Raw genomic sequence first — 25,567 nt, 5'->3', positions numbered from 1 at the left:
AGATCCATACCAAGACATAATCAAATTGCAGAAGGCTATAAACAAAAAGAGAATCCTTAAAGCGGGAAGAGAAAAGTGACTAATCATGTACAAGAGAACCTCAATAAGATTAAAAGCTGATTTCTCATCCGAAACCTTGGAGGCCAGAAGGCAGTGGGATAATATATTGGAAGTTCAGAAAGGAAAAAAAAAAAAAAGGAACCAGGATTGTATATCTGGCAAAACTATCCTTCAGGAATGAAGGAGAAACCAAGACATTTCCAGATTATCAAAAACTGAGTTTGTCACTAGTAGACCTTCCTTACCAGAAATGTTAAAGAGAGTGCTTCAAGTTGACATGAAAGACATTTAGAGAGTAACTCAAATCCACATGAAAAAATGAACACTGATAACATGGATATATGTAAATTTAAAAGTCAGTAATGATGTATTTTTAGAACATAATTCTTCTTGTTTTCTTATATGATTTAAAGGACAACTACAATAATTATAAATGTATACTGATAGAAACCTAATGTATAATGATGTAATTTGTGATGCTAACAACATAAAGGGCAGGGAATGGAGCTATAGAAGAGCAAAGTTTTTGTATACTATTGAAACTAAATTGATATTAATTTGAACTAGATTGTTATAAATTAAGATGTTAATTGTAATCTCTAGGACAACAATTAAGAAAATAAAAAAGAAGGGAATCAAAACGGTACATTAGAAAACACCTAACACAAAAGAAGGAGGAACTGAGAAACAACAATAACACAAGAGATACAAGACATATAGCAAACAAATAAAGTGGCAGAAGTAAGTTCTTATTAGTAATTGCAGTTAAATATAAATAGATTAAATTTTCTAATTAAAAGACAGAGATTGATAGAATGGATTAAAAAGGATACATGATGCAACTATATACTGTCTACATGAGTCTTTCTTTGGCTCAAAAACTCAAATAGGTTAAAAGTGAAAGGATGGAAAAGATAATCCATGCCAAAAATTAACAAAAAAGAGAAATCAAGTGGCCGTACTAATATTTAAAAAATAGATTTTAAGACAAAAATTATTTTAAAAGACAAAGAGAGACATTATATAATGACAAAAGGCTCAAGTCATCAAGAAGATATAACAATAATAAACATATATTGAAGGAAGAAACAGTTCAACAATAATAAGGACTTCAGTACTTCACTTTCTTTTTTTTTTTTTTAAGATTTTATTTATTTATTTGACAGAGACAGAGATAGCGAGAGCAGGAACACAAGCAGTGGGAGTGGGAGAGGGAGAAGCAGGCTTCCCCTCGAGGAGGGAGCCCGATGTGGGACTTGATCCCAGGACCCTGGGATCACGACCTGAGCCGAAGGCAGACGCCCAACGACTGAGCCACCCAGGCACCCAATACTTCACTTTCAATAATGGATAGAACTACTACACAAGGGCGCCTGGGTGGCTCAGTCGGTTAAGCGTCTGCCTTCAGCTCAGGTCATGATCCCAGGGTCCTGGGATGGAGTCCCACATAGGGCTCCCTGCTCAGCAGGCGGCCTGCTTCTCCCTCTCCTTCTGCCCCTCCCTACTGTTTGTGCTCTCTCTCTGCTCTGTCTTGCTCTCTCAAATAAAGAAAATCTTTAAAAAAAAAAAAAAAAGAACTACTACACAAAAGATAATTAATACTAATCTTTCTCAAACTCTTCCAAAAAATAGAGTGTGCTTCCTCATTCATTCCATGATGCCAGGATTACCTTGATATTAAAGCCAGACAAAGACATCATAAGGAAAGAAATCTATAGACCAGTATTCCTTAAATATAGATGCAAAAATTCTCAACAGATTACTGAGAAATCTGAATCCAGCAACATATTAAAATGATCATACTGCATGGGCAAGTGGGATTTATCCCAAGAATACAAAGGTGGTTCAACACATGAAAATTAACCAATGTAATATACAATATTAATGGAATGGAGGAAGATAACCATGTGACCATCTCAACTGAGGCAGAAAAATAATTTTATAAAACCCAACACCCTTATTGATGAACCTTGAAACTATTATGCTAAGTGAAATAAGCCAGTCACAAAAAGACAAATACTGTATGATTCCACTTACATGAGATACTTAGAGTAGCCAAAACCATACTGACAAAAACGTAGAATGGTGGTTACCAGGGACTGTAACAGAGCTTCAGTTTTACAAGATGAAAGTGTTATGGGGATAGAAGGTGGTGATGGTTGTAAACACCATGAATACATTTAATACCATTGAACTGTATACACTTAGAAATGGTTAAAATGTAGGGGCGCCTGGGTGGCTCAGTCATTAAGTGTCTGCCTTCGGCTCAGGTCATGATCCCAGGGTCCTGGGATCGAGCTCCGCATCGGGCTCCCCGCTTCGCGGGAAGCCTGCTTCTCCCTCTCCCACTCCCTCTGCTTGTGTTCCCTCTCTCTCTGTGTCTCTCTCTGTCAAATAAATAAATAAAATCTTTAAAAAAAATGGTTAAAATGTAAACTTTATGTTATGTATATTTTACCACAATAAAAAAAGTTGGGGATAAAAAGCCCACCTAACACCCTTGCATGATAAAAACACTCATAAAAGAATGAAGGGGGTGGAAATCGGAGGGGGAGATGAACCATGAGAGACGATGAACTCTGAAAAACAAACCGAGGGTTCTAGAGGGGAGGGGGGTGGGAGGATGGGTTAGCCTGGTGATGGGTATTAAAGAGGGCACGTTCTGCATGGAGCACTGGGTGTTATGCACAAACAATGAATCATGGAACACTACATCAAAAACCAATGAGGTAATGTGTGGTGATTAACATAACAATAAAAAAATTTTTTAAAAACCATTCATAAAAGTAGGAATAGAAGGGAACTTCCTTAGCTTCATAAAGGAGATCTGTGAAAATCCACAGCTGGGGTGCCTAGGTGGATCAGTCGGTTAAGTGTCTGCCTCTAGCTTAGGTCATGATCCCAGGGTCCTGGGATCGAACCCCATGTCAGGCCCCAGCTCAATGGGGAGCCTACTTCTCTCTCTCCTTCTGCCCTTTCCCCACTTGTGCTCTCTCTCACTCACTCTCTCTCAAATAAAAATAAATAAAATCTTCAAAAAAAGAAAAAGAAAATCCACAGTTACTCAATGGTGAAAGGCTGAAAGCTTTCCTCCTAAGATCAGAAACAATATAAGGATGTCTGGTCTTGTCACTTCTATTCAACATTTTACTGGAAGTTTTAGCCATGGCAAGAAAGTAAGTAAAAGTCATCCAAATTGGAAGGGAAGTAGTAAAACTATCTCTATTTGTAGATGCTGTAATCTAATATATAGAAAATCCTAAAGAAGCCACACAGAAACCATCATAGCTAATAAATGAATTCAGCAAAGTTGCAGAATATAAGATCAATATGCAAAAATCAGTTGTATTTCTATACACTAGAAATGAATAATCTGAAAATGAAATTTAGAAAAACAATTTCATTTACATTACCAAAAATAACAAAATGTTTAGGAATAAATTTAACAAAGGGGTATAAGATTAGTACACTGCAAACTACAAAACATTGTTGAAAGAAATTTAACAGACCTAAGTAAATGAAAAGACATCCTATGTTCATGGATTGTAAAGAAATAATATTGTAAAGAAAGCAAAGTGGTCTATAGATTCAATGCAATCTCCATCAAAATTCCAACTGTCTTTTTTGCAGAAATGAGCAAGTTGATCCTCAGATTCATATGGAATTGTAAGGGACCATACGTGGCCAAAACAATCTTGAAAGGGAAGAACAAAATTGGAGAACACTTCCCGATTTCAAAACGTGTAAAAGGCTACACAACCGAAACAGTGTGGTGCCGGCATAAGGATAGACATATGGATTAATGGAATAAAATTGAGAGTCCAGAAATAAACCCATACATCTATTGTCAATTGATTTTCAATAATAGCACCAAGACCATTCAATGGAGAAAGAATGATCTTTTCAAATAATAGTGCTTGGAAAACTAGGTATCTGAATGCAAAAGAATGAAGTTGGACCTTTACCTCACACCACATAAAAAAAGTAACTCAATATAGGTCAAAGACCTCCGTGTAAAACCTGGAGCTATAAAACTGTAGAAAACTTAACAGTAAATCTTTATGACCTTGGATTTGGTAATGGTAATTTTGGTAATGATTTCTTAGATATGACGTTAAAGAACAAACAACAAAAGAAAAAACAAACTGAACTTCATCAAAACAAAAAAACACTTCTGTGTATCAAAGGACATTCTGAAGAAGGTAAAAAGATGACCCAAAGAATGAGGAAAAAATATTTGTAAATCATATGTTTCTTATAAATCTAACGTCCAGAATATATAAAGAACTCTTAAAACTCAACAATAAGAATATATGGGCGAAGGATAATGGGCAAAGGACTTGAATAGACATTTCTCCAGTGAAGACAAGCAAATAACCAACAGGCACACGAAAGGTTCAACATCATTTGTCACTAGGGAAATGCAAATCAAAACCACAAAGTGATACCGCTGCACACCCACGAGGATGGCTTTTGGGGGGGTGGGGGTATAACAACCATTGGCAAGGAGGTGGAGAAACTGGAATCCCTCATGCAGTGCTGGTGGGAGTATAAAATTGTACAGCCACTGTGGAAAACAGGTAGTTCCTTGCAAAGTTAACCATAGAATGACCCTATGACCCAGCAACCCCATTCCTAGGTATATACCCGAAACAACTGAAGACACATTTAAAGACAACCTTGCCCAGATATATACATAGCAGATAAAAAAAAAAATGGGAACAATCCAGATGTCCATCAACTGCGGAATGAATAAACAAACTGTGGTCTATCCATACAATGGAATATTATTCAACCCAGAAAGGAAAGAAGCACTGTCGCCCTGCTACAACGTGGATGACGCTTGAAAACACGACGATTCCTAGTGAAAGAAGCCAGACATAAAAGGACAAGTAGCATACGATTCCACCTATACGAAGTGTCAAGAAAGGGCAAATCCACAGAGATAGAAGAAGCAGATTGACGGTGATCAGGGCTGGGAGAAAAGGGTGAATGGGGAGCGACTTGTGTGATGGGTACTGAGTTTCCATTCGGGTGACAAGAATGTTCTAGAATGAGTGGTGATAGTTGAATGAAGTTAAAGTCACTGAATTGTACACTCAAAACGGTTAAAATGGTGAATTTTATGCTAGGTGAATTTTGCCTCAGTATTTTTAAAAAAGACAGGAAGGAAATACATCAGAATGATAACCTCTGGTGATGCTGTTTTTTCACTGCTCTGTATTTTCCTGTCTACAAGGCATGGAAATCTCTCTTGTCACTGTGTGAAGCAAGCCTCTCAAAACTCTGTGGCACACAGATCCCACAGGGATCTTGTGCAAATGCAGATTCTGGCTGAGTGGGGCAGGGTGGGACCCGAGAGGCTGCATTGCCTGCAAGCCTCCCCAGACCTCCCTTTGAGCAGCCAGGCTCTAAAAGTCAGCAGCCCGAAGGGGTGGACAGATGGAGCAGGTCACCAAATCTGCGAGGCTGACACCGAAAAGACTCTTGCTTCTGGATGCCCTCCCCCAGGGGCCTTCGTAGTGTAGGACAGACTTACCCTAAAACAAGTATTTATTATCTGAAGTTCAGATTTCCCTGACTGCCCCCTATTTTTATTTGCTAACTCTGAAACCGCAGCCTGGGGTGGAGAAGCGTTAGAGCTGTGGTTGTCCAGGCAACCTGTGCCCAACGGGCTCAAGGCCACTAAGGGCAGCTGGCTTGGTGGTCCTGCAGACCTAAGGGAGAGTCACCAACACGGCTCACTCCTCAGCTGGCCTGTGCTGGGGCCAGCCTCCCCAACTGCCCTTGGGTCTGTTCCGCTCACCTGGCCACCTCCTGGCACACAGACTCTCAGAGCCGGCGACCCGGTCCAGCCGCCCACCGAGTAGAAGAATCCCCTCCAGGACATCGCTGCTGGGCAGCCCTCCCAGCTGACCAACCCGTGGTCAGGAACTAAGGGCCAGGGGGCAGTGTGCACACTCGCGACTGCAAGGAATTTGCACCAGGCTGACTGAGATTTGAGTGGAGGCTTGGGCGAGTCATTTACCTTCTCTCTGGGCCTTGACACCTACTTGTAAAGGTAGATAACACCTCCTATTCCCCAGTTCTGATGACGAGATGAAATCCCATCTAAAAAGCGCTCAGAGCCTGGCACCCCATAAAAGCTCAAGATATTGGGGAAACCATTGTTTCTTCTCTTTCCCTCCCATGATGCCCAGCACAGTGCTGAGCACAGCAGGCATGAACACGTGCTTGTGGGGTTGAACAGCAGGAACATTCTGGAACAGTGAAGAGTCACATGCTCTGACCGAGACAGGGGACCTACGTACACCTTCCAGCTCTGACCCTAATTCTTTGTGACTTGAGGTTAAGTCCATTTCTTTCTCTATGCCCCGGTATCTTTGTCTGCAAGATGAGCAGCGGGGTGAGCAACCGTCTGCATAGTCTCTCACAGTGTGTCAAGCTGCTAAGCTACCCATTCCACAGATGAGGAAGCCCAAGGTTACAGACTTGTAGTAAAGGCACCTAGGCCTTCTTACACCCAGTGCAGTTCTCCAGGAGAAGCCTGGCCTGAGATGCTCCTCCTCCTCAACTGCCCATTAGCCCCAGTTAGGAGCTCGTAGAGGAGGGGGATTGTGGATGGGGTCTGTGCCTCACCTGGCTGGCCTCAGTGGGGTGGAGTCCATGGGGACAGGGCAGCTCGGAGATCCCAGTGTTCTCCCCAAGGCTGTGGTGAATCCTCTTGCCTTTTGTCTCTGGTTGGGCCGGCTCTGGACTATTCCATGCTATTCATTGTCATTGGCAGGACAGGGCTTGGTGAAGCTGGATCCAGCGTGTCCCAGCCCCTCCCAGTCCCTGTTGTCTTTCTGCAGGAGCCAGAGCTTATGTGTTCATCTCTTGGGATGTTGATTCTATCCAGCCTCTTAGGGATCAGGGCTGCTGACCCCAGTGGAGAGGTGCTGTTGTCTATGCTGCTTCCAGGCCCCAGGCTGGCAGTGCCCCTCCCCTCCCTTGACCAGATATGCCAAGCCCCCTCCTTTTCTCTCTTGGCTTCTGCCTTGTTCTTTCTGTGATTGGCCCAAGAGGGGGGTGAGGGCTGGCAGGTACCCTACCTAGAGCCTGGAGGCAGCATCCAGGGCTGGTTGGCCCACCCGAGGGCCCCCTGCCCACCGCCCCCAGCCAAGCTGGGTCATCTTCTTCCTGCCCAGCTGAGGCAGGGCCTGGAAGGGCACAGTAGCAGGCCCTCTGTGATGCTCCTGTTGCCATGGTGATCCCAGATGAGAAGGCTGTCGCATTCCGTCCCTGGAACCCCCACCCATCTTCCCAGCTCTGTTTTGCCTGTCTCTAAGAGATGGCTCTCTGCTGGTGGCCTCAAGACCATGGGCTCCGCTGCAGTCAACGTGTCTTCTGTGCACCCCCTACCCCTTGGACCTCCCTTTAAGCCCAACAGAAACCACTGCCCTAACAGGTAAGCCTCCACCCCTCAGAAACTGACCTGCACTGGAGAGGTGATGGTGAGTCATGGAAAAGCCACAGGATTAAAAATGAGAAGACCCAGATTTCAGTCCCAGCCTGGCCTTTTAGAGCTGTGTGACCTTGGACAAGAGAGGCCTTGAGCTTCAGCGTCCTCCTCTGTAAAATGTAGATGATGAAACCCTACTGAACTGTCCCTCAGGAATGCCTCCGTGACTTCGCGTGGGCTTTCCCTTCTATGTAATACCCTTCCATCCTCCTTAGCTCAGGCAAACTCCTACCCATGCCTCAAGACCCAGCTCAAATGCTCCCTTCTCTGTAAACGCTTCTCTGAGCTCTGTGGCCTTGACACAGATATTAGGACTTGCCATTTTGTGTTAAAGTTACGTGTTTCCTTCATTTTTATTTGACTAGGAATTTCTGGACACAGGAATCAGATTAGGCTTAGTTCTGGCATCAGAAATGGTTTGTTGGGTGACTGGGTTGGACCCCATCCTTGCAGGGGTCAATCCTGGGGCTCTTTGTCCAAGCATGGCGTCAGTCGGTCAGTGCCCACTGCAGCCTGCCTGAGACGCGCCTGGCTAGCTGGGGACATTTTCATGGCCGAGACCCAGTGGAAGAGACCCTGGCTTATGCCTGGGGTCTACTTGTCTTAGCACTGAGCTGCGGCCAGGAGCACCTTCTTTTTTTTTTTTTTTTTTAAAGATTTTATTTATTTGAGAGAGAGAGCACGAGAGGGGGGAGGGTCAGAGGGAGAAGCAGACTCCCTGTTGACAGGGAGCCCGATGTAGGACTCAATCCCGGGACTCCAGGATCATGACCTGAGCCGAAGGCAGTCGCTTAACCAACTGAGCCACCCAGATGCTCCCAGGAGCACCTTCTTATGAAGTGTCTCTGTGGATGTCCTGGGGCACCTGGGAGGGGAAAGGGTCTGGTACAGCACCGTCAGCGGGTCCTGGTGGGACTTTTGGGACACTGACGAGAAACCTGAGGTTCAGGGAAAAGAGCGGGAGGACTTCAGCTGCCACTGCGTCTTCCAACTCCCTCTCATGGCCCTACAGCGCTGGTCAGGGTCAAGGAGATGAGGGAGACATCCAGTGTCAGCTCCAGGGTCCCTATGGATTCCGACCGGCTAACAGGGCTTCCAGGGCCAGAGCCAGCTAGGCAAGGGCGCCCTCCAGTGGTCACCATGGGGGGAGGCAGGAACCTGATAGCACAAAAAGAGAGGTGTTTCATCCGTTCCTTCAACTGACATGGAGTGAGCATCCCCGTGCCAGGCGTGGTGCCAGGCACACGTTTCAATTTTAATTAAAAACATATTGATCATCTGCTAAGTGGAAAGCTCTCTCTTGAGTGTTGCTATGTTTTGGTGGGGGAAAAGGAAATACAGGGTAGGGCATTATCCCTTACAGCAGTGATTCTCCACCCATGCTGTCCTTTGGACTTGCCTGGGGAACTTGAGAAAACAGCCACGTCTGGGACCTGCCAGCCCAACCGAATCTGGAGGGGTCGGGCAGAGGCGCCAGGGCCAGGCAGCCAGGCATGAGAACCACTGGTTTGGAGAGCTGACGAAATTGTTACCCATCATTCTCATTGCTGACGTAGGTGTTATTGTCCCATTTTCCGGATGAGGAGACCGAGGCTCAAGTTAAGGACAGCGATGGGAAAGGTGTTCCCCACAGGCAGCAGGGGGCTAGCAAATACTCCTAAAAGGCTGTTGCTGATCTCTGAAGAGACTCCCTCATAACCGCGATGGCATTATTTTAGCTGTGATTAGAAAAGTATCCAAGGTTGTTGTGAAATAATCTTTACCCCCCGGCAGAGAATTATAAAGGCAAAAGTGGTGTGCACAAAAGTCACCTGCAGGGGCGCTGGGTGGCTCAGTCTGTTGGGCATCTGCCTTTGGCTCCGGTCATGATCCCCGGGATCGAGCCCCGCATCGGGCTCCCTGCTCGGAGGGGGCGGCTGCTTCTCTCTCTCCCTCTGTCTGCTGCTCCCCCTGCTTGTGCTCTCCCTCCTTCTGTCAAATAGGTGAAAAATCTTTAAAAAGAAAAAAAAAGTCACCTGCAATCTCAGCATTGTTAACACTTAGGAGTATGTCAGGGAGAGGGAGAAAGAGAGGTGATGGAGGAGGAGTGGGAGAGAGGAGGGAGGGGGGAGGGAGGGAAGGAGTGGATTTATTTTAAGGCTCGAGGTCATACTGTAAATCAGGGCTTCAGAAAGTCCGATCTGAAGACCACTGGCATTATAATCCTCCTCCCCCCTCTCCCCCAGCCCCGAGCTCATTAGAGATGCAGCACCCCCCTCCCCCCATGGCAGAATCAGACTCTGGAGAAAGAGCCCGACAAGCTGCACGTTTCCTATACATTCCAGACCATTCTCATGGCCACTCACTGAAGACCAAGAGCCACTGCTGCTTCAAGTTTTCACAAGAGGAGTCCGTGCTGGACACGCATCACTTCCAGTGGCTTAGGAGGGCCCTCGTGTATAGACTGATGGATTAAAATGTTTGGAACCAGGTGCTGAGCTATTAACCGGCTGCCCTTGGGGACCTGGGTACATACTCCCATTTTGCATGGGCTGGCTGGAAGCCAGCAGCATAAACACCAGGGCTGCTGTGTCATCCCGCACCAGGCCCAGCCCCCACAAAGCAGCCTCCTACCCCCGCACCCCACCCTCTTCTTCCATAGCTGTGAACCAACCTACTAACTGGATTCTGCCAGCCAATCACAGCCTGAATGACCCATGATGTCACCACCAGCCAATCAGGGCTCCTCACCAGCAGGGGCGGCCCGCTGTCGCCCTGAGAAAGGTGATGAGGTCTAAAGCAGTACCATCCTTTTTGGATAGGGACACTGAGGCCTAGGAAGGAGCAGAGGCCCACTAGGGTCACCGCACACAGGTGGCAGAGCCAGGACTAGAAGCCAGGGCTTCTGACTGTGGTCCAGTGTTCTTTCCAGTGCCCCCAGAGCTGCCAAAGCCCCATCAGGCCGGCCCGCGGCTCCCACTGTGTAGCTCCAGACCAGGGCCTGGCCCCACTCCCCACAGCTCTCCCTGCAAGACCTCAGTGGTCAGAAACAGATCCTTCGAGGGGCGCCTGGGTGGCTCAGTCATTAAGCATCTGCCTTCGCCTCAGGTCATGATCCCAGGGTCCTGGAATAGAGCCCCGCATCGGGCTCCCTGCTCTGCGGGAGGCCTGCTTCTCCCTCTCCCACTCCCCCTGCTTGTGTTCCCTCTCTGGCTGTGTCTCTCTGTCAAATAAATAAATAAAATCTAAAAAAAAAAAAAAAAAAGGCAGCATACAATATGTGGCCTTTAAAAAAAAAAAGAAAAGAAAAAACACACAGATCCTTCGATCTCCGTATTTGAGGGCCCAGAGAGAATGGCAGGATTGGGCCCATGGTGGAGGGGAGCTGCCCCAAATTCTAGCCCTCAGCTCAGCCCCCCCCTCCACCCCCAGCACCGGCAGGAATTAGAGGGGCCCTGGCCAGGCGGTGCCGGCCGCTGCTTAGGTGCAGATTATGAGAGGGGCCCAAACAAGGCTTCTTTGTGGAGGCCCTGGCTGAGGGAGTCAAGTGACCGCTTAACACACGCATGCGCTAAGTGCGGGCACTGGCCACAGGACCCCCAAGAGTCCCACTGGTGCAGTGGCCAGAACTGTTGTGGGATTGCCTGAGAAGACCGGAGCCCCTCTTGTGAGTAGGGGTCGGCCTGCCAAGGCTTTGAGGGCCTACGGGGTGGACGGCGGTCCCCGCATTGGTGCGTGGGATGTACACCCACGGGCAGCATGTGTGCGTGGCGGGGGGGGGACCTGTGCAAAGTCTCTGAGGTGGGAATGAGCTTGGTGTGCACGGGCCACAAAGCAGCTACTGCAGCCCCATCCGAGCAAGCAGGGAGAGGGCGGGTGTCAGTCATCGCTCCGAGAAGTTCTGACGGAGCACCTCCTACACGAGCACAGCAGAAGCTTCCATTCGCGGGAGGGAATGGTCAGTAAGCCAGCAGACGTCCTGCAAAATAGAATTTCAAGCAGAACAAGATACACGCTGTGGACAGAAATCGACAAGATGAGGGGACAGAGAGTACCAGTGGCACTGGATGCTATCTGCAGGGACAGTAGTTGGGAACACCCTTTCTGGGCAGATAGCCCGACGTGGGAATGAGCCATGCATTAGATAAGAAAGAGCATCCTCCAGGCAGAAGGATTAGCAAGTGGAAAGGCCCTGGGGTCCCTGTTCAGTAAACATTATTTGAGCATCTCTACCAGCCACGCTCTGTTCTGGGCATTGGAGACATGGCAGTGGACAAGACTGACCAGGCCCCTTACCAATCTTTTTTTTTTTTTTTTTTAAAGATTTTATTTATTTATTTGAGACAGAGAGAATGAGATACAGAGAGCATGAGGGAGGAGGGTCAGAGGGAGAAGCAGACTCCCCGCCGAGCAGGGAGCCCGATGCGGGACTCGATCCCGGGACTCCAGGATCATGACCTGAGCTGAAGGCAGTCGCTTAACCAACTGAGCCACCCAGGCGCCCGCCCCTTACCAATCTTGCTCCAAGGTGGTCGTGGGTGTTTGGGGAGCTAATGAAGAAGATGGGCTCAGAATGCTGCCTGGCTCAGGGGACCACGCCCAGCGTGTGCACTTCGCTGTTGCTCTTGTCATTGCCTTTGTCATACAGCTTCGGGGCGCAGACCTGTCTTCCCTGTCACGGCTGTGGGCAGCCCTGGGCTCGCTTCCCTGGCTTCCCATGTCCCACAGGCAGGAAGAGCCGGAAGGGCCCTTGAGGCCACCTCATCCCCCTCCCAGTGTCCAGACAGGAAAGCTGAGGCCCAGAGCAGGGAAGGGTCCCGGCTAAGATCACTCCTGGGGCCCACACAAGCCCCGAACAAGCCCCCCGTGAGTGTCTCTCCCTGTCTACTAGGACCCAAGCCCACTCGCTGCAGTCCAGTGCCCGGCCATGACCGTCACCTACTCAAGCCAGGTGGCGAATGCCCGCTTAGGCTCCTTCTCTCGCCTGCTGCTGTGCTGGCGAGGCAGCATCTATAAGCTGCTCTATGGCGAGTTCCTCATCTTCCTGCTCAGCTACTACACCATCCGATTCATTTACAGGTGCAGGGGGAAAGGCTGGGGCCGGGGCCTGGGAGGGGTACAGCTGGGGCTTGGCACAACTAGCCAGCCATGCAGGGGGCCAATGTACCAGAGCCGGCTAAGGCTGACCTGAGCTCCCGGCCAAGCCCTGGGGGCGGGGGCGGCGGGGGGGGGGGGGGGGGGGCTGGAGGTTGGGGGCTGGGGAGGAGGTAAAAGGAGGCAGCCTGCAGGCTGGGAGTGTCTTTCCTCCAACCCAGGGAGAGGCCTCTGGAATCCAAGCCTCACCTGGTCCCACTCCGCCAGCCTGTTTTCCTGAGTCCCGCACAAGCTCCCAGGTGCAGACCGTATTTTCCCCCCAATAAAAATGTTTACTTAAATAAAATATAGGAGAGATATAATCACAGAATATATGAAAGCATTTTGAATGGAAAAAGCATTAATGACTGAAATGGATTGAAAAACTATTAAATACAGAAAATTCTTGAATTCGTAATTACAATACCAATAGGAAAGCACATTGGTTTTCTTTGGTTGTTACTCAGGCACCAATACACTTTAAAAAAAAATTACTTTATTTTTCAGAGCTTTAAGCTGATAGTAAAATTGAGCAGAAGGTAGAGAGTGTCCATATACCCCCTCGAACACACACAGCCGCCCCCACTCCCAATATGCCACAGCCAAGTGGCACATTTGTCATAATAGATGAACCCACATGGACACACCATTATCACCCAAAGCCCACAGTTTACACTAGGGTCCACTCTTGATGTTGTACATTCTATGGGTTTGGACAAATGGCATTATCTACCATTCTAGTATCATCCAGAGTAGTTTCACTGCCCTGAAAACCCTCTGTGCTCACCTATTCATCTCTCCCCACCACATGTTTTTTTTAAAGATCAAACACTCCTTGAACCTGCTTTCAAACTGTCCTTTGGATTCTTTAAAAGAATCAGTGGTACCTAAAAGTAACTCCTTGGGCAGGACCTTCCTCCTATACCTCACAGAAAACCTCCTGAGGGGCCTCTTACAGCCATGGAGCAGATGTCCCCTTGGGGTTTGGGGTTGCCAGAGGAGTGGGACCTGGCTCAGGCCAGAGGAGAGGCCCCAGGCAGGGCCAGTGAAAGGGACAGGGAAGTGGTGGGGTAGCAAAGAGGCAGCCACACTCCTATCCTAGGCCTGGCTGGAGTCAGTACGGATCTCAGCCATGTCCTCCCAGTGTCTACACATCCCCCCCACCCCCCACCCCCCAGGATGGCCCTCACGGACGAACAGCAGGTGATGTTTGAGAAACTGACTCTGTATTGCGACAGCTACATCCAGCTCATCCCCATTTCCTTCGTGCTGGGTGAGCTCCCCTTTCGGCGTGTCGGGATCCCAGTGGCTGCTCCAGGCTCCACACAGGTGGACTACGAGGAACTAGCTGGGGAAGGCCAGTGGCGTGTCAGTGCCTCTCCGCAGTTCAGGGAAATGGGGAGACTGCAGCCAGACGGACTGAACTTAGACATTAGGAAGGACGTCCTGAGGTTAGCACTCAAGACCCCAGCTTCTGAGGGCAGCGCTGACATAGTCCCTGGAGCCTCTGAGCAAGAGGGGAGGGGTCTGTCTGGCAGATTCCTGGGATAGGCAGGGGGCCCACAGGAGAGAGAACTCAGGCTCTTGCGCCTTCATGCAGGGCTCTGATGGTCTTCCCCTACTCAGCGCCTTCCAGGAGGGTCGGGGCTGGGTCTGCTCCCCATCAGAAAGATGGAGAAACCGAGGCACCGCCCTCGCTTGGCTCTGGCCGCAGCCTGGGCCCTCGCCCCCCACCCCCACCCCCCGCCTCTCCTGCCCAGGCTTCTACGTGACGCTGGTCGTGACCCGCTGGTGGAACCAGTACGAGAACCTGCCGTGGCCCGACCGCCTTATGAACCTGGTGTCGGGCTTGGTGGAGGGCAAGGACGAGCAAGGACGGCTGCTGCGGCGCACGCTCATCCGCTACGCCAACCTGGGCAACGTGCTCATCCTGCGCAGCGTCAGCGCCGCGGTCTACAAGCGCTTTCCCAGCTCCCAGCACCTGGTGAAAGCAGGTGGGCGGGGCCGGCGGGGCCCGGGGCGGGGCCAGGAGCGGGGGCCCGGGGCGGGGCCGGAGCAGATGGGTGGAGCCAGAGGCCTCCAGGCTGAAGATTGGGTGGGGCCAGGAGCGGGGTGGGGTCGAGACCTCGTCGCATTGGGCGGGGCGGAGTCGGGGGCCTGAAGATGGGTGGGAGCGAGGCCCGGAACCGCGCGGGAGCATAGGGGTTTGAGATAGGGTTAAGGATCCTTGAGGGATGAGGGAAGAGTGGGGACGGAGGGCCGGGGGCCGGGCCTTGGGAACTGGTGAGAAAGTACCGGTCGGCCTCCCTCTGCCCTTTCCCGTCCAGGTCTACAGTTTTCAGTCTGCATTTCTGTGACCTCCGTCTCTGACCTTTCCTGCCCTGGTCCTGATTAGTAAGACAGACCCTTCTCACGTGCTCAGGCCAGAACAGCAAGTAGTGGGCACTCAGTAATTATCTGTTGAAAGAGGATGGCAAAGCAGCTCCGCGGTCCCAGTGAACTTGGGCCTAAATCCTGGGCTTCGGCAAGGTCTGGCCACCCCTGCCAGCCATCCGTTCTGCGGGCTCCCCCACCCACTGCCTTCTTCACTCCACCCCGCAGGCTTTATGACCCCGGCGGAACGCAAGCACTTGGAAAAGTTGAGCTTGCCTCACAACACGTTCTGGGTGCCCTGGGTGTGGTTTGCCAACCTGTCAATGAAGGCGTGGATTGGAGGTCGAATCCGGGATCCTGTCCTGCTCCAGAGCCTGCTAGACGTGAGCTCACTACACAGATGGGGCTGATGCAGAGTGGGGACGGTTGTGGCCCACGTGGAACAGTTTCCTACAAGGACAAGGCTTGAGGCTTTTCCTAGAACCTGCCTTGGGATTGTAGGATTTTGACCAACAGGATTCCACCACCCACGGTGGCCCCTCCCCCAAATTCCCCTCCCATTTCCTCTCTAAAGGGAACCTCTGAGATCCTGGCTCCTCCTTTTTGACAGATGAGGAGGCTGAGGCGCAGAGAGGTTAAGTGAGCTGCCCCTGACCACATAGCCAGGGCTGGACCATGAGCGCCAGACCCTGGTACCTGGGGAAGTGCTGAGGTTGAGCCTGGGAGAGCAGATGGTGGTCAGAAAGCCAACCCTCCCTTCTGCTCCCCAGGAGATGAACATCTTGCGCACTCAGTGTGGACACCTGTTTGCCTACGACTGGATCAGTATCCCGCTGGTGTACACGCAGGTGAGGACCAGGCCAGGGAAGCTGCCCCTTGGGAAAACGGGGGGACTGGGAAGACTCGGGAAACAGCCTGCGGTGGGAAGGGCTCACTTAGGGGCTTAGAGGCTCACCCTGGGAGTTAGGTCTGGACTTTGCAGATTCTCTCTAGTGACAAGTTTAAAGAGTCCAGGCTTCTGCCTGGTTCAGTGGAGGGAATGTGAATATCCCCATTTTATTTATTTATTTATTTATTTATTTTTAAAAGATTTTATTTATTTGCCAGAGAGAGAGAGAGGGAGAGGACAAGCAGGGGGAGTGGCAGGTAGAGGGAGAAGCAGGCTCCTTGCTAAGCAAGGAGCCCGATGTGGGACTCGATCCCAGGACCCTGAGATCATGACCTGAGCAGACGCTTAACCATCTGAGCCACCCAGGCGCCCCAAATATCCCCATTTTTTTTTTTTTTAAAGATTTTATTTATTTATTTGCGAGAGAGAATGAGAGAGAGAGAGCACATGAGAGGGGGGAGGGTCAGAGGGAGAAGCAGACTCCCCGCCGAGCAGGGAGCCCGATGCGGGACTCGATCCCGGGACTCCAGGACCATGACCCGAGCCGAAGGCAGCCGCTCAACCGACTGAGCCACCCAGGCGCCCCCAAATATCCCCATTTTAAAGAGATCGCAGAGACCCAAAGTCATAGGACTGTGCGAATCAGAGCAAGGCCTCGTCCTCCCAGCCTGGGGAGCTTCCTGACCCTAGGTCCCCAGCCAGCCCATTTCTGCCGCCACCCTCCTTTCCCTCCCAGGTGGTGACCGTGGCTGTGTACAGCTTCTTCCTGGCTTGCCTGATTGGGCGGCAGTTCCTGAACCCAGCCAAAGCCTACCCTGGCCACGAGCTGGACCTCGTTGTACCTGTCTTCACATTCCTGCAGTTCTTCTTCTACGCCGGCTGGCTGAAGGTGAGATTCTCTGCGGCAAGACCGGCTGTGGTCGTGGCTAGAAGGGTCATGGCCGGCCAGGAAAGGAGAGTCTCAAATGTGGAACGTCGGGTGCTGGGCCCGCACTACGACCCTCTGGTCTGCTCCTTCCCCGTGTCTTTACATATGAAGAAACTGAGACCCAGAGAGGAGTGGGACCCACCTGAGGCCAGTGTCTGATCCCAGCGCTTCACCCGAGGTGAAGCACTTAGCAGGCCAGACGGATACAGGGAAAGTGCAGTTGTCAAACCATTTGCTGTGCCCCCTCAAGGGAACGTTCCCCAAATGTTTGTCCAGAACGAGGGAAATGCACGGAATAAGAATAGCAGTGTCGGGCGCCTGGGTGGCTCAGTTGGTTAAGCGACTGCCTTCGGCTCAGGTCATGATCCCAGGGTCCTGGGATCGAGCCCCACATCGGGCTCCCTGCTCAGCGGGAGGCCTGCTTCTCCCTCTCCCACTCCCCCTGCTTGTGTTCCCTCTCTCGCTGTGTCTCTCTCTGTCAAATAAATAAATAAAATCTTAAAAAAAAAAAAAGAATTATGGAACTCCAGGGAAGATACAGTGAGTGGAGGGACTAGTGGTGACTGTGTGAGTGACAGGCTCAAGGACAGCTCTGGATGTTCAGGGAGCAACAGGCTCAGGAGAGGAGCTTGGGCTCAGTGTCCTGAAGGGAAGGGGACTGTGTGCGGGTGCCTATGAGTGTGGGTGGCTGGAGCCGTTACATACTGGCTTTGGAGATGGTGGTCAGGCAGGAGAGGCATCTTGGGGGGCATGGAAAGAGCAGGAGCCAAAGTTCAAGGGCAGGGAGCAAGGCTGCAGGGAGTCTACCTGAGGACTTCAGAGCCTCACCTCTCCCCAAGGTGGCAGAGCAACTCATCAACCCATTTGGAGAGGATGATGATGACTTTGAGACCAACTGGATTGTCGACAGGAGCTTGCAGGTATTTGGGAGCCTGTCCTGTGGACCTTCCCTGAACTGGACCCAAGGAGGGGACCCCACAGTTCTGTAGGGAGACCCCACAGTGAGTTGCCCCCCCCACCTCCCAGCCAAACATTCACTCACGGGATTCTCACCCCAACTTTTGAGGTTGCAGATAGGCATCAGTCTCTCCGTTTCACAAGTAGGGAAACCGAGGCCCAGAGAGAGGGAAGTGACCTTTCCAGGTCATCTAGCAAGATCACAGTCCCACTTGGGCTGTCCTTTCTGTTGGACTTCTCCTTCTGTACCTGGCAACCAGGTGTCCCTGTTGGCTGTGGACGAGATGCACCAGGACCTGCCCCCGATGGAGCGGGATATGTACTGGAATGAGCCAGAACCACAACCCCCCTACACAGCTGCTTCCGCCCAGTCTCGTCGAGCCTCCTTTTTAGGCTCCACCTTCAACATCAGGTGAGCAGTGCCAGGGAACCACTTTGGTGGGTAGAAAAGCCCACGCACAAGAACTTGGAAAAGCACTAGTTAATAAATATTGGATGCATGCTAGGTGCTGGGAACTCCACTAAGCTCTTTATATAAACTTTTTCTTCCCAATAACCCTGGTTTGGTATCTCCAGTTTTCAGATGATTAAGTCCAAGTTCGGAGAAGTTAAATAGGTTGCCCAGCCCAGGGTCACATAGTTAGCAAGCAGCGCATGTGGACCAGGCATGGCTACTTCTACCTCCACACCCTTAATCCTTACCTTGTACTGCTTAGTAACTCCTAAAGTTATAAGGGCTTTTAGGTACCTCCAGCCAAAGCCCCCCATGTCCAGAGTTGGAAACTGAGGCCCAGAGAAAGAAGGGACTTACTCAAGGGCTGACAGTGATCAGTGTTGCGGTTGGAATGTCAGAGCCTGGTCCAGAACTACATTTTCTGATAGACTGGGGGGTTTAGATGGAGAGTGAAGCGGGGGCGGGGGTCCCTGGGATGGGGGCGGGGCAAGCATGTGCCAGCAAAAGGATGATTCATCACAGGTACCTTCTGGGTAGATTCTGGGCTAGAGTACAGGCCTCAAGTCACCCACAGAGGCCAAACTTTCCTGCACATGGGTCCCGTTTCCCTGATTTGGTCTGATTCCCTTGTGAGCTGGAGCTGGGCCACAGTGGCTTGAAGGGCCATCCCAGAGAGCCCTTGCTCCCCTGTAGGGCGGTGGAGGGGACTTTGGAGAGTCCTCTGTGTGTCAGGGTCCATACCATTCAGGTTTTCTTCCACAGAATTAAGCAGTTTTCTTTCAAAAATGAAATACCCTACTAAGCCATAATTTGAATTAGAGTCCCTAGTGGGTGTGAGGAAGGTTCGAAAAAGTGATCAAATGAAGGATGGAGGCTTGCTTAGGTCAGAAACATTTCTGGAAGTTGCTTTTGTTTATTTTTAAAAGATTTTTATTTATTTGAGAGAGAGAGAGAGTGAACGAAGAGGGAGAGCACAAGGGGTGGGGAAGGGGGGCAGAGGGAGAAGCAGACTCCTCGCTGAGCAGGGACCCTGATGTGCGGGGCTCGATCTCAGGACCCCGGGATCATGACCTGAGCCGAAGGCAGATACTTAACGGACTGAGCCACCCAGGTGCCCCTGAAATTGCTTTTGAATTCCTTATGGTCTGTGCTCTAGCAGCTGAGGGTTGGGTGGGAACAGAGGATACTAATACATAGACCTTGTCTCTAAGGAACAATTTAGTGAGGGGGCTCAAACCCGAGGCCCAAACTCTGACACAAGGTACAAGGTACTAGATGCCTGGGAAAGAGCCAGAACATAGAACAGAGACCACCTCTGGCCTGGGAGGTGGCCTCCAGGTGGACCCAGAGCTGGGCCTCGAAGCATGGGGAGAATGTGGACACAGGCAAGGCCAGGCCACATTCTGGGCTAATGGGCTTTCTCCTGCCGAGTAAAGGCTTTGGGCTCCCAGGAAGCCACACTTCTTTGTGGATGCTGCTCCCCAGCTGGAACCACAAACCCCTGGCCTACCCAGAGTCACTCCTGGGCCTCATCTGACCCACCACACACGGGGACCAGTAGTTCAGGTCGCTTGGAGGGAGGGATGTTAAGGAGAAGATGCGCCAGTCTAGGGAGTTTAGTGAACGTGGGCAAGAGGGAGCCACAGAACAGTGAGGTGAGCTGTCCTGGGAAGGAGTATGAGGACAGTGCAGTACAGGATGGGTCGGGGGAGAGGTGAGTCCAGGCATTGTGAGGAACACTGTGTGTCCTTGGCTTTGGGCCAAAAGGAGGGAAAAGAGGGGGTAAAAGTCAAGTCCGGCTTTGGTCTTTTGTCCCCTATTTAACCCTGAGTCTCATGCTTCTTTCCAGTATGCATAAGGAAGACATGGAGGAGGAGGGCACTCACACTGGCATCATTGGCCGCTTCCTAGGGCTACAGTCCCATGACCACCATCCCCCCAGGACAAACTCAAAGACCAAACTACTGTGGTCCAAGAAAGAAGGCCTTCTCCATGAGGGCCAGCCCACGAAACTTGGGGGTGCCAGGCAGAACTCTAGGGACCAAGAAGACAGCAAGGCCTGGAAGATTAAGGAGGAGGATGCTTTCGAGACTGCTGCACTGTACGGGAGGTCAGGCTACCACAGTGCCCCACAGACACCCCTCAGCCACACACCTATGATCTTCCCACCTGGACAGTCAGCACCCTCAAGCCTTCGCAGAGTCTCGGGCATAGATGGCGCTGTCAAAGACCAAAGCCTACAGCCTGTGGCTCCAGGGACAAAGACCAGTTTTGAATTGCTCTCAGATAGTATCGGGTCCTCAGCAGAGGACCCAGAATCGGGTCACACGAAGAGGAAAACTGTTGAGTTTAACCTGACGGGCACGTCGGAGACCCCTGAACATCATCTTGGAGAATCACATTTGGACCAGTCAACTAACCTACACAGTGTACTCAAAGGTCACGAGGATCCCTATTGGGCCTTGGAAAACAGGTCTGTCTTCTACCTTAACCTGGGTCACTTCACCTGCCCCCCTCCCATATGGGTGGGAAATACCACCACCTTCCCTTGCTGTGATTCTGCCCTTCTTCCACCTTCCTGGGAGCCCATTTTCCTATGGTCCCATCACTGCCAGAGCATGCTGGACTTACATCCAGCATTGGCTTGGGGCACACACCTGGCCACCTCAGCAAGGGACCACTGATCCACGCTCTTTTCCCAGTGTAATGCACGCTCCATTTCACCGGAGCCTGACATCATCACTAGGAAGAGCTCCCTGGGTCCCAGGTGAAGGAAGGTGAGGTTGCACTGACAGGAACTGCCACACTTAAGTGGTCACGTTATTCCTGGACCCAGCTCACTTTGAGTAGCAGATGCAAAACCATGAGGCAGAGCTAGGGGCTCTGGGCTGTACCCCAAGAACTCCACTCACTGCCCAGGCAAAGCTCAGAGAGAGTGTATGAACACTCCCCCGTAACTTCTCAGCAATCCTTAAGTACTTCTGGAAAGTGTTAGACTCCTGGGAACTGGCAGATGGTTAAGGTGAGGGCATCCAGGTCCCTTGGGGTATCTCACTGCTTTGGGGTACTCAAAGATTTTTTTTTTTTAAGATTTTATTTATTTATTTGAGAGAGAGAGAATGAGAGAGAGCACATGAGAGAGGGTCAGAGGGAGCAGCAGACTCCCCGCCGAGCAGGGAGCCCGATGCGGGACTCGATCCAGGGACTCCAGGATCATGACCCGAGCCGAAGGCAGTCGCTCAACCAACTGAGCCACCCATGCGCCCTCATCAAAGACTTAACATAAATGTGCTCTTCATGCCTCCTTGGGGTCAGTCCACAGGGGTCACAAAACCATTTCCCTACATTCTGGATTTCACCCAGTTAAATCAACCCTCCCTCCCCCCCCCTCCCCCCCCCGCCCCCATCATGTGAGAACTCAACTTCCTGTTTTCTAGATTCTCAGTCCTTTCTGTGGTCAAAAAGTTTTCTTTTAGATCTAGACAGAAACTTCTACAGATCACTGCAGTTTGTTCGGGAAAGGACATTAATGTAGTTGTTAGCAAGGAGAGATGGCTCTTCAGGCTCCTGACACCACTCACTGATTTTAGGGGTCCTAACCTTTGCCCTAACTCCAACTATTTTAGTATTGAAATGAAGATTATCTTCCATACTCACATTGAAAACTTTCTCCAATTCTCTCTAGGGACGAAGCACATTCTTAGCCTGTTTCCCAAGAGGGGAACACTTCACTGGCCTGGTCCTACCTGCATGTACACCAGCAGGACACTGATCCAGTCTGTCACGCAGCTGTCCACACTGAAGAATGTGTTCGTAGGACAGCTTTAAATGGTTAGCTTATTGGGTAAGAAGATCCATGGTTTCAGGGCTACTTAAGCCTTCAAATGCCTTTTGTACATAAAAATTATATGAGAAGCTGGAACGAACCACTGGAAACCTGTAATTCAAAACATCCAGTTCAGAATCAGGAGTCCTTAAGTCCTGTCTGAATTCAACACACCCAGCCTTGATATCTTTTCCAAACTAAGGACTTTTTAATAAATACAAATCCTCTTAGGCATTTCATTTTGATTACTGTGGTTCAACTATAGCACTTGAACAGATTGCAAAGATGACCTAGATACATTTCTAGCCCATCCCACAAACTCAAAAGACAACAGCTGGGTACCAAATTACTTTATTTGAAGAATGGTACAAATGAAAGAAGTTAAGTAGATGTTTTGGTACAACTTATAGAAAAGGTCAAGGTAACCCCAACATGCATGCACTGCCTTGGTGACGAGGGAAGTCACCCTTGTGGCTATGGGAAGACAGCCTAAGGCTTAGCTCTCACTATCATTGTTTCCCAAGGTGTGCTTGTCAAAGAGATACTCTGCCATGCCAGATTCGGGAGCCCCCATCTTGCGCAGGTTGGTTACGTGGTCACCCAATTCTTTGATGGATTTCACCTGCTCATTCAGGTAATGAGTCTCAATGAAGTCACACAACTAGAAAACAGAATGGGGAAGAACGTTAATGGTAAGTTTTCCCAGCCCCTAAGAGGCAAATGACTTCCTCCATTCGCTCCCAGATTGCCAATACTTACATGGGGGTCACTTTTATCAGTGGCCAGTTTGTGCAGTTCCAGTAGTGACTGATTCACGCTCTTCTCCAAGTGTAATGCACACTCCATTGCATTCAGCCCGTTCTCCCAATCATCACGGTCTGGTTTCTGAATGAGAAGAGGTCACATCAATGCATCTGCAGCCTCTACCAATTAATCCACAAGTTAGCAAGCACCTAACATGTAACCACTGCGCTTTGGCAAAAGGGACATCCAAGTTTCTCCAAAGGTTTCAAATTTAACATCCTTGCCCATTACCGTTCGCCTCTTTTAGCTGAGATGGTAGGCCTAAAAAAGCAAAGAAGCCAAAAGTACCCTCATTTTAGAAGGGCAACTGCTAGTTTGAGTGGTTTCTGACACCTGAGGACTGCTAGATCATGAAGCAGGGGATTTCTAGGTTCTTTTGTTCACCTTGATATCCTGAAGGAAGATTCGGCCACCTCGTTGGTTCTGCAGCTTCATCAGTTTCTCAGCATGCTCCCTCTCCTCATGAGATTGGTGAAGAAAATATTTGGCAAAGTTCTTCAAAGCCACATCATCGCGGTCAAAGTAGTAAGACTGAAAGAGAACATGAACATGTTCTGTTAAAAGGCACTCTGCCACCTAGCCTTTCTTTCTGAAGGGGTCTGTGCTGAAGGAGACCAGACGGGGGGCAGGCTGTGTTCCTGGACTGAACACAACACTAATTAGTCTGTACTCTAAAACACAAAAACAAGACTTGGTCCTTGGAACAACTGTAAGTTTACTACAAGGAACCTTTAGAACAATCATAGGCAACTGCCCCCAGCATGGAATTTAAGGCTCTGTATTTGCGCCAAGTTCTTCCAGCCAGTTGTCAAATTCGTTTGGAGAGGATGTGGGAGTATTTACCCTGTACAAATAGTGCCTTCTCTCCCTACTGCCTGATTCACCCATGTTAAAACATGAGCTTGCCAGTTTACAGCTTTAATTTGTAAAATTAACCCATTAGGCAAGGTGACAAATTTCGGCAATGCTAACGTATAAAGAAACTGCCAGAAGGCAAAAAATCTGATTCAGTTTTTAGGCACTTGCTGTATGTATTCAGGTGTTCCTGAAATAGAATGGCAGTCGGGGAAATCCAGGCCTGTTTTCAAATCCATCTGTAACTTGTCTATTCTTGGATAATTTGCACAGTCGTAAGACAATTCTAAGTAAAACTCCCACCACACCGCCTAAAAATAGGATTTTGGAAAACGGAGTCCATCGATCAGTGCATGGAAAAATTCTTTGCCCAGTAACCGTTGGTGTAGTTTATCCAAAAACCAAGCGTTCAATTAGCGGGCCACAGCTCTCAGGCACAAAAAGGATAAAGAAGTGCCGGAGGCAAAAGAACGGATGACTAAGACAACTGTGTCCGCAGAACGGGAGATGTCCATGCTTCAATTCAAGTGGAACTCAGAGATAAGCAACAGAGGGGTGGCGATTGCTGCTCGGAGAATGGTCGGCCCGTGGGAGATAAGCCACTTAGCACCAGCTCCCCCCACCACCCCAGTTGCTATTCGATACCATTTCCCAGCAGGCTCCGCCATTACCCGGGGCGGGGGCTGGACCACTTCGCCCCCATTACCGAAGCAAACGGAGGGCCCCAGGATCACGTGATCGATGCAGAGAAAGGGATGGAAACGCAAAAACCCACTTTCCTAACTGCAGGACTGTACAGGTTGCAACCGCTCCAACTCGGGGATTCCAAGAAAACTACGCTCTCTTTAAATATAGAGCGGTGCGCAGAGGCGGCCCTTGCCTAAAAGGGAACCTTCCCAAAGGACAGTGGGAAAGGGCGAGCTGGCCAGAATTTCTGCGCAAGCCCTGGGAGACCTCGAGCGGCGTCCATCTTCCAGCAGGACGCGCGGAGGCGGGAGAGCCCGCGCGTTAGCCACACCCCCGCCCCGCCCCGCCGCCCCGGGAGGCCGCCCCCGCCCGCGGGCCGGCGCTCACCATGGACAGGTAGACGTAGGAGGCGTAGAGCTCCAGGTTGATCTGGCGGTTGATGGCGGCCTCCGAGTCCTGGTGGTAGTTCTGGCGCACCTGCGAGGGGGACGCGGTCGTCATGGCGGCGGCTGAGAAGAGGCGGCGGCGAGCGGCGGCTGCGCGGCGCTGGAGCGGCGGCGGGGGCCTTGGAGCGGTCCGAGGGCGCTATGAGGAGATGGCGAAGGGCTGGCTCTGAACGGCCGGCCGGGGTGGGGGACGAGCGCCGGGTTCCGTCCAAGCACTGTTGAAGCAGGAACCCGCGGCGACTCTCGGCGGAGACTGTGGCGCAGACGACTGCGACCCCGTACTTATAGCGGGATCGGGCGTCAGGCTCCCTCCGGCCAATCAAGCCGCCTGCCCGCCGTGCCGAGCCCCGCCTCTTCCGGTGGGCGCGCGGCCCCCGCCTCGGGGGCGGTGGGGGAGGGGCGGCGCCGCCGGGGGAGGCCGCGCGTGTCCCGCAGCGCGTAGGGCCCGGTGGGCGTCCTTGCGCGCCCTGGAGGTGGGGCCGTAGGGAAGACGTGGGGACGGGCGCAAAGTCCAGCCCCGAGCCCTGCGCCCAGGGCGCCCTGGGTCTTGGAACCGACGGGAAGCGCCCCTGGCCCCGGGGGCGTCGGGGCGAGTCTGAGCCCCCGCGGGGGGGCTCCGCGAGACTCTTGGCCAAGGGCATGTTAACAATCCGAGCGGTAGGGCAGCAGTTC

At 50.9% G+C, this 25,567-nt stretch overlaps 2 protein-coding genes across 2 annotated transcripts; one reads left to right on the top strand and one right to left on the bottom strand.

Annotated features, from left to right (window-relative positions):
- Positions 1-11,143: 11,143 nt before the first annotated feature.
- On the top strand, positions 11,144-22,328 carry BEST1 (bestrophin 1). The gene is made up of 11 exons (XM_021684914.1): positions 11,144-11,210; positions 12,435-12,622; positions 13,855-13,949; positions 14,437-14,670; positions 15,278-15,432; positions 15,820-15,897; positions 16,675-16,827; positions 17,706-17,786; positions 18,084-18,235; positions 20,127-20,750; positions 21,963-22,328. Exons 2-11 carry the CDS (start codon positions 12,471-12,473, stop codon positions 21,979-21,981), a joined length of 1,743 nt encoding a protein of 580 aa, XP_021540589.1. The 5' UTR covers positions 11,144-11,210; positions 12,435-12,470; the 3' UTR covers positions 21,982-22,328.
- A 110-nt stretch (positions 22,329-22,438) lies between these two features.
- On the bottom strand, positions 22,439-25,201 carry FTH1 (ferritin heavy chain 1). Its single transcript, XM_021684915.2, has 4 exons — positions 24,837-25,201; positions 23,292-23,438; positions 22,863-22,988; positions 22,439-22,764 (listed from the first exon to the last, which is right to left on the bottom strand). Exons 1-4 carry the CDS (start codon positions 24,948-24,950, stop codon positions 22,600-22,602), a joined length of 552 nt encoding a protein of 183 aa, XP_021540590.1. The 5' UTR covers positions 24,951-25,201; the 3' UTR covers positions 22,439-22,599.
- Between the last annotated feature and the right edge of the window lie 366 nt (positions 25,202-25,567).

This window comes from Neomonachus schauinslandi, chromosome 11, assembly GCF_002201575.2.
Source record: "Neomonachus schauinslandi chromosome 11, ASM220157v2, whole genome shotgun sequence".
Classification (NCBI taxonomy): domain Eukaryota; kingdom Metazoa; phylum Chordata; class Mammalia; order Carnivora; family Phocidae; genus Neomonachus; species Neomonachus schauinslandi.
Note: the sequence above shows the minus strand (reverse complement) of the source record. Positions and strands in the feature narration are given on the sequence as shown.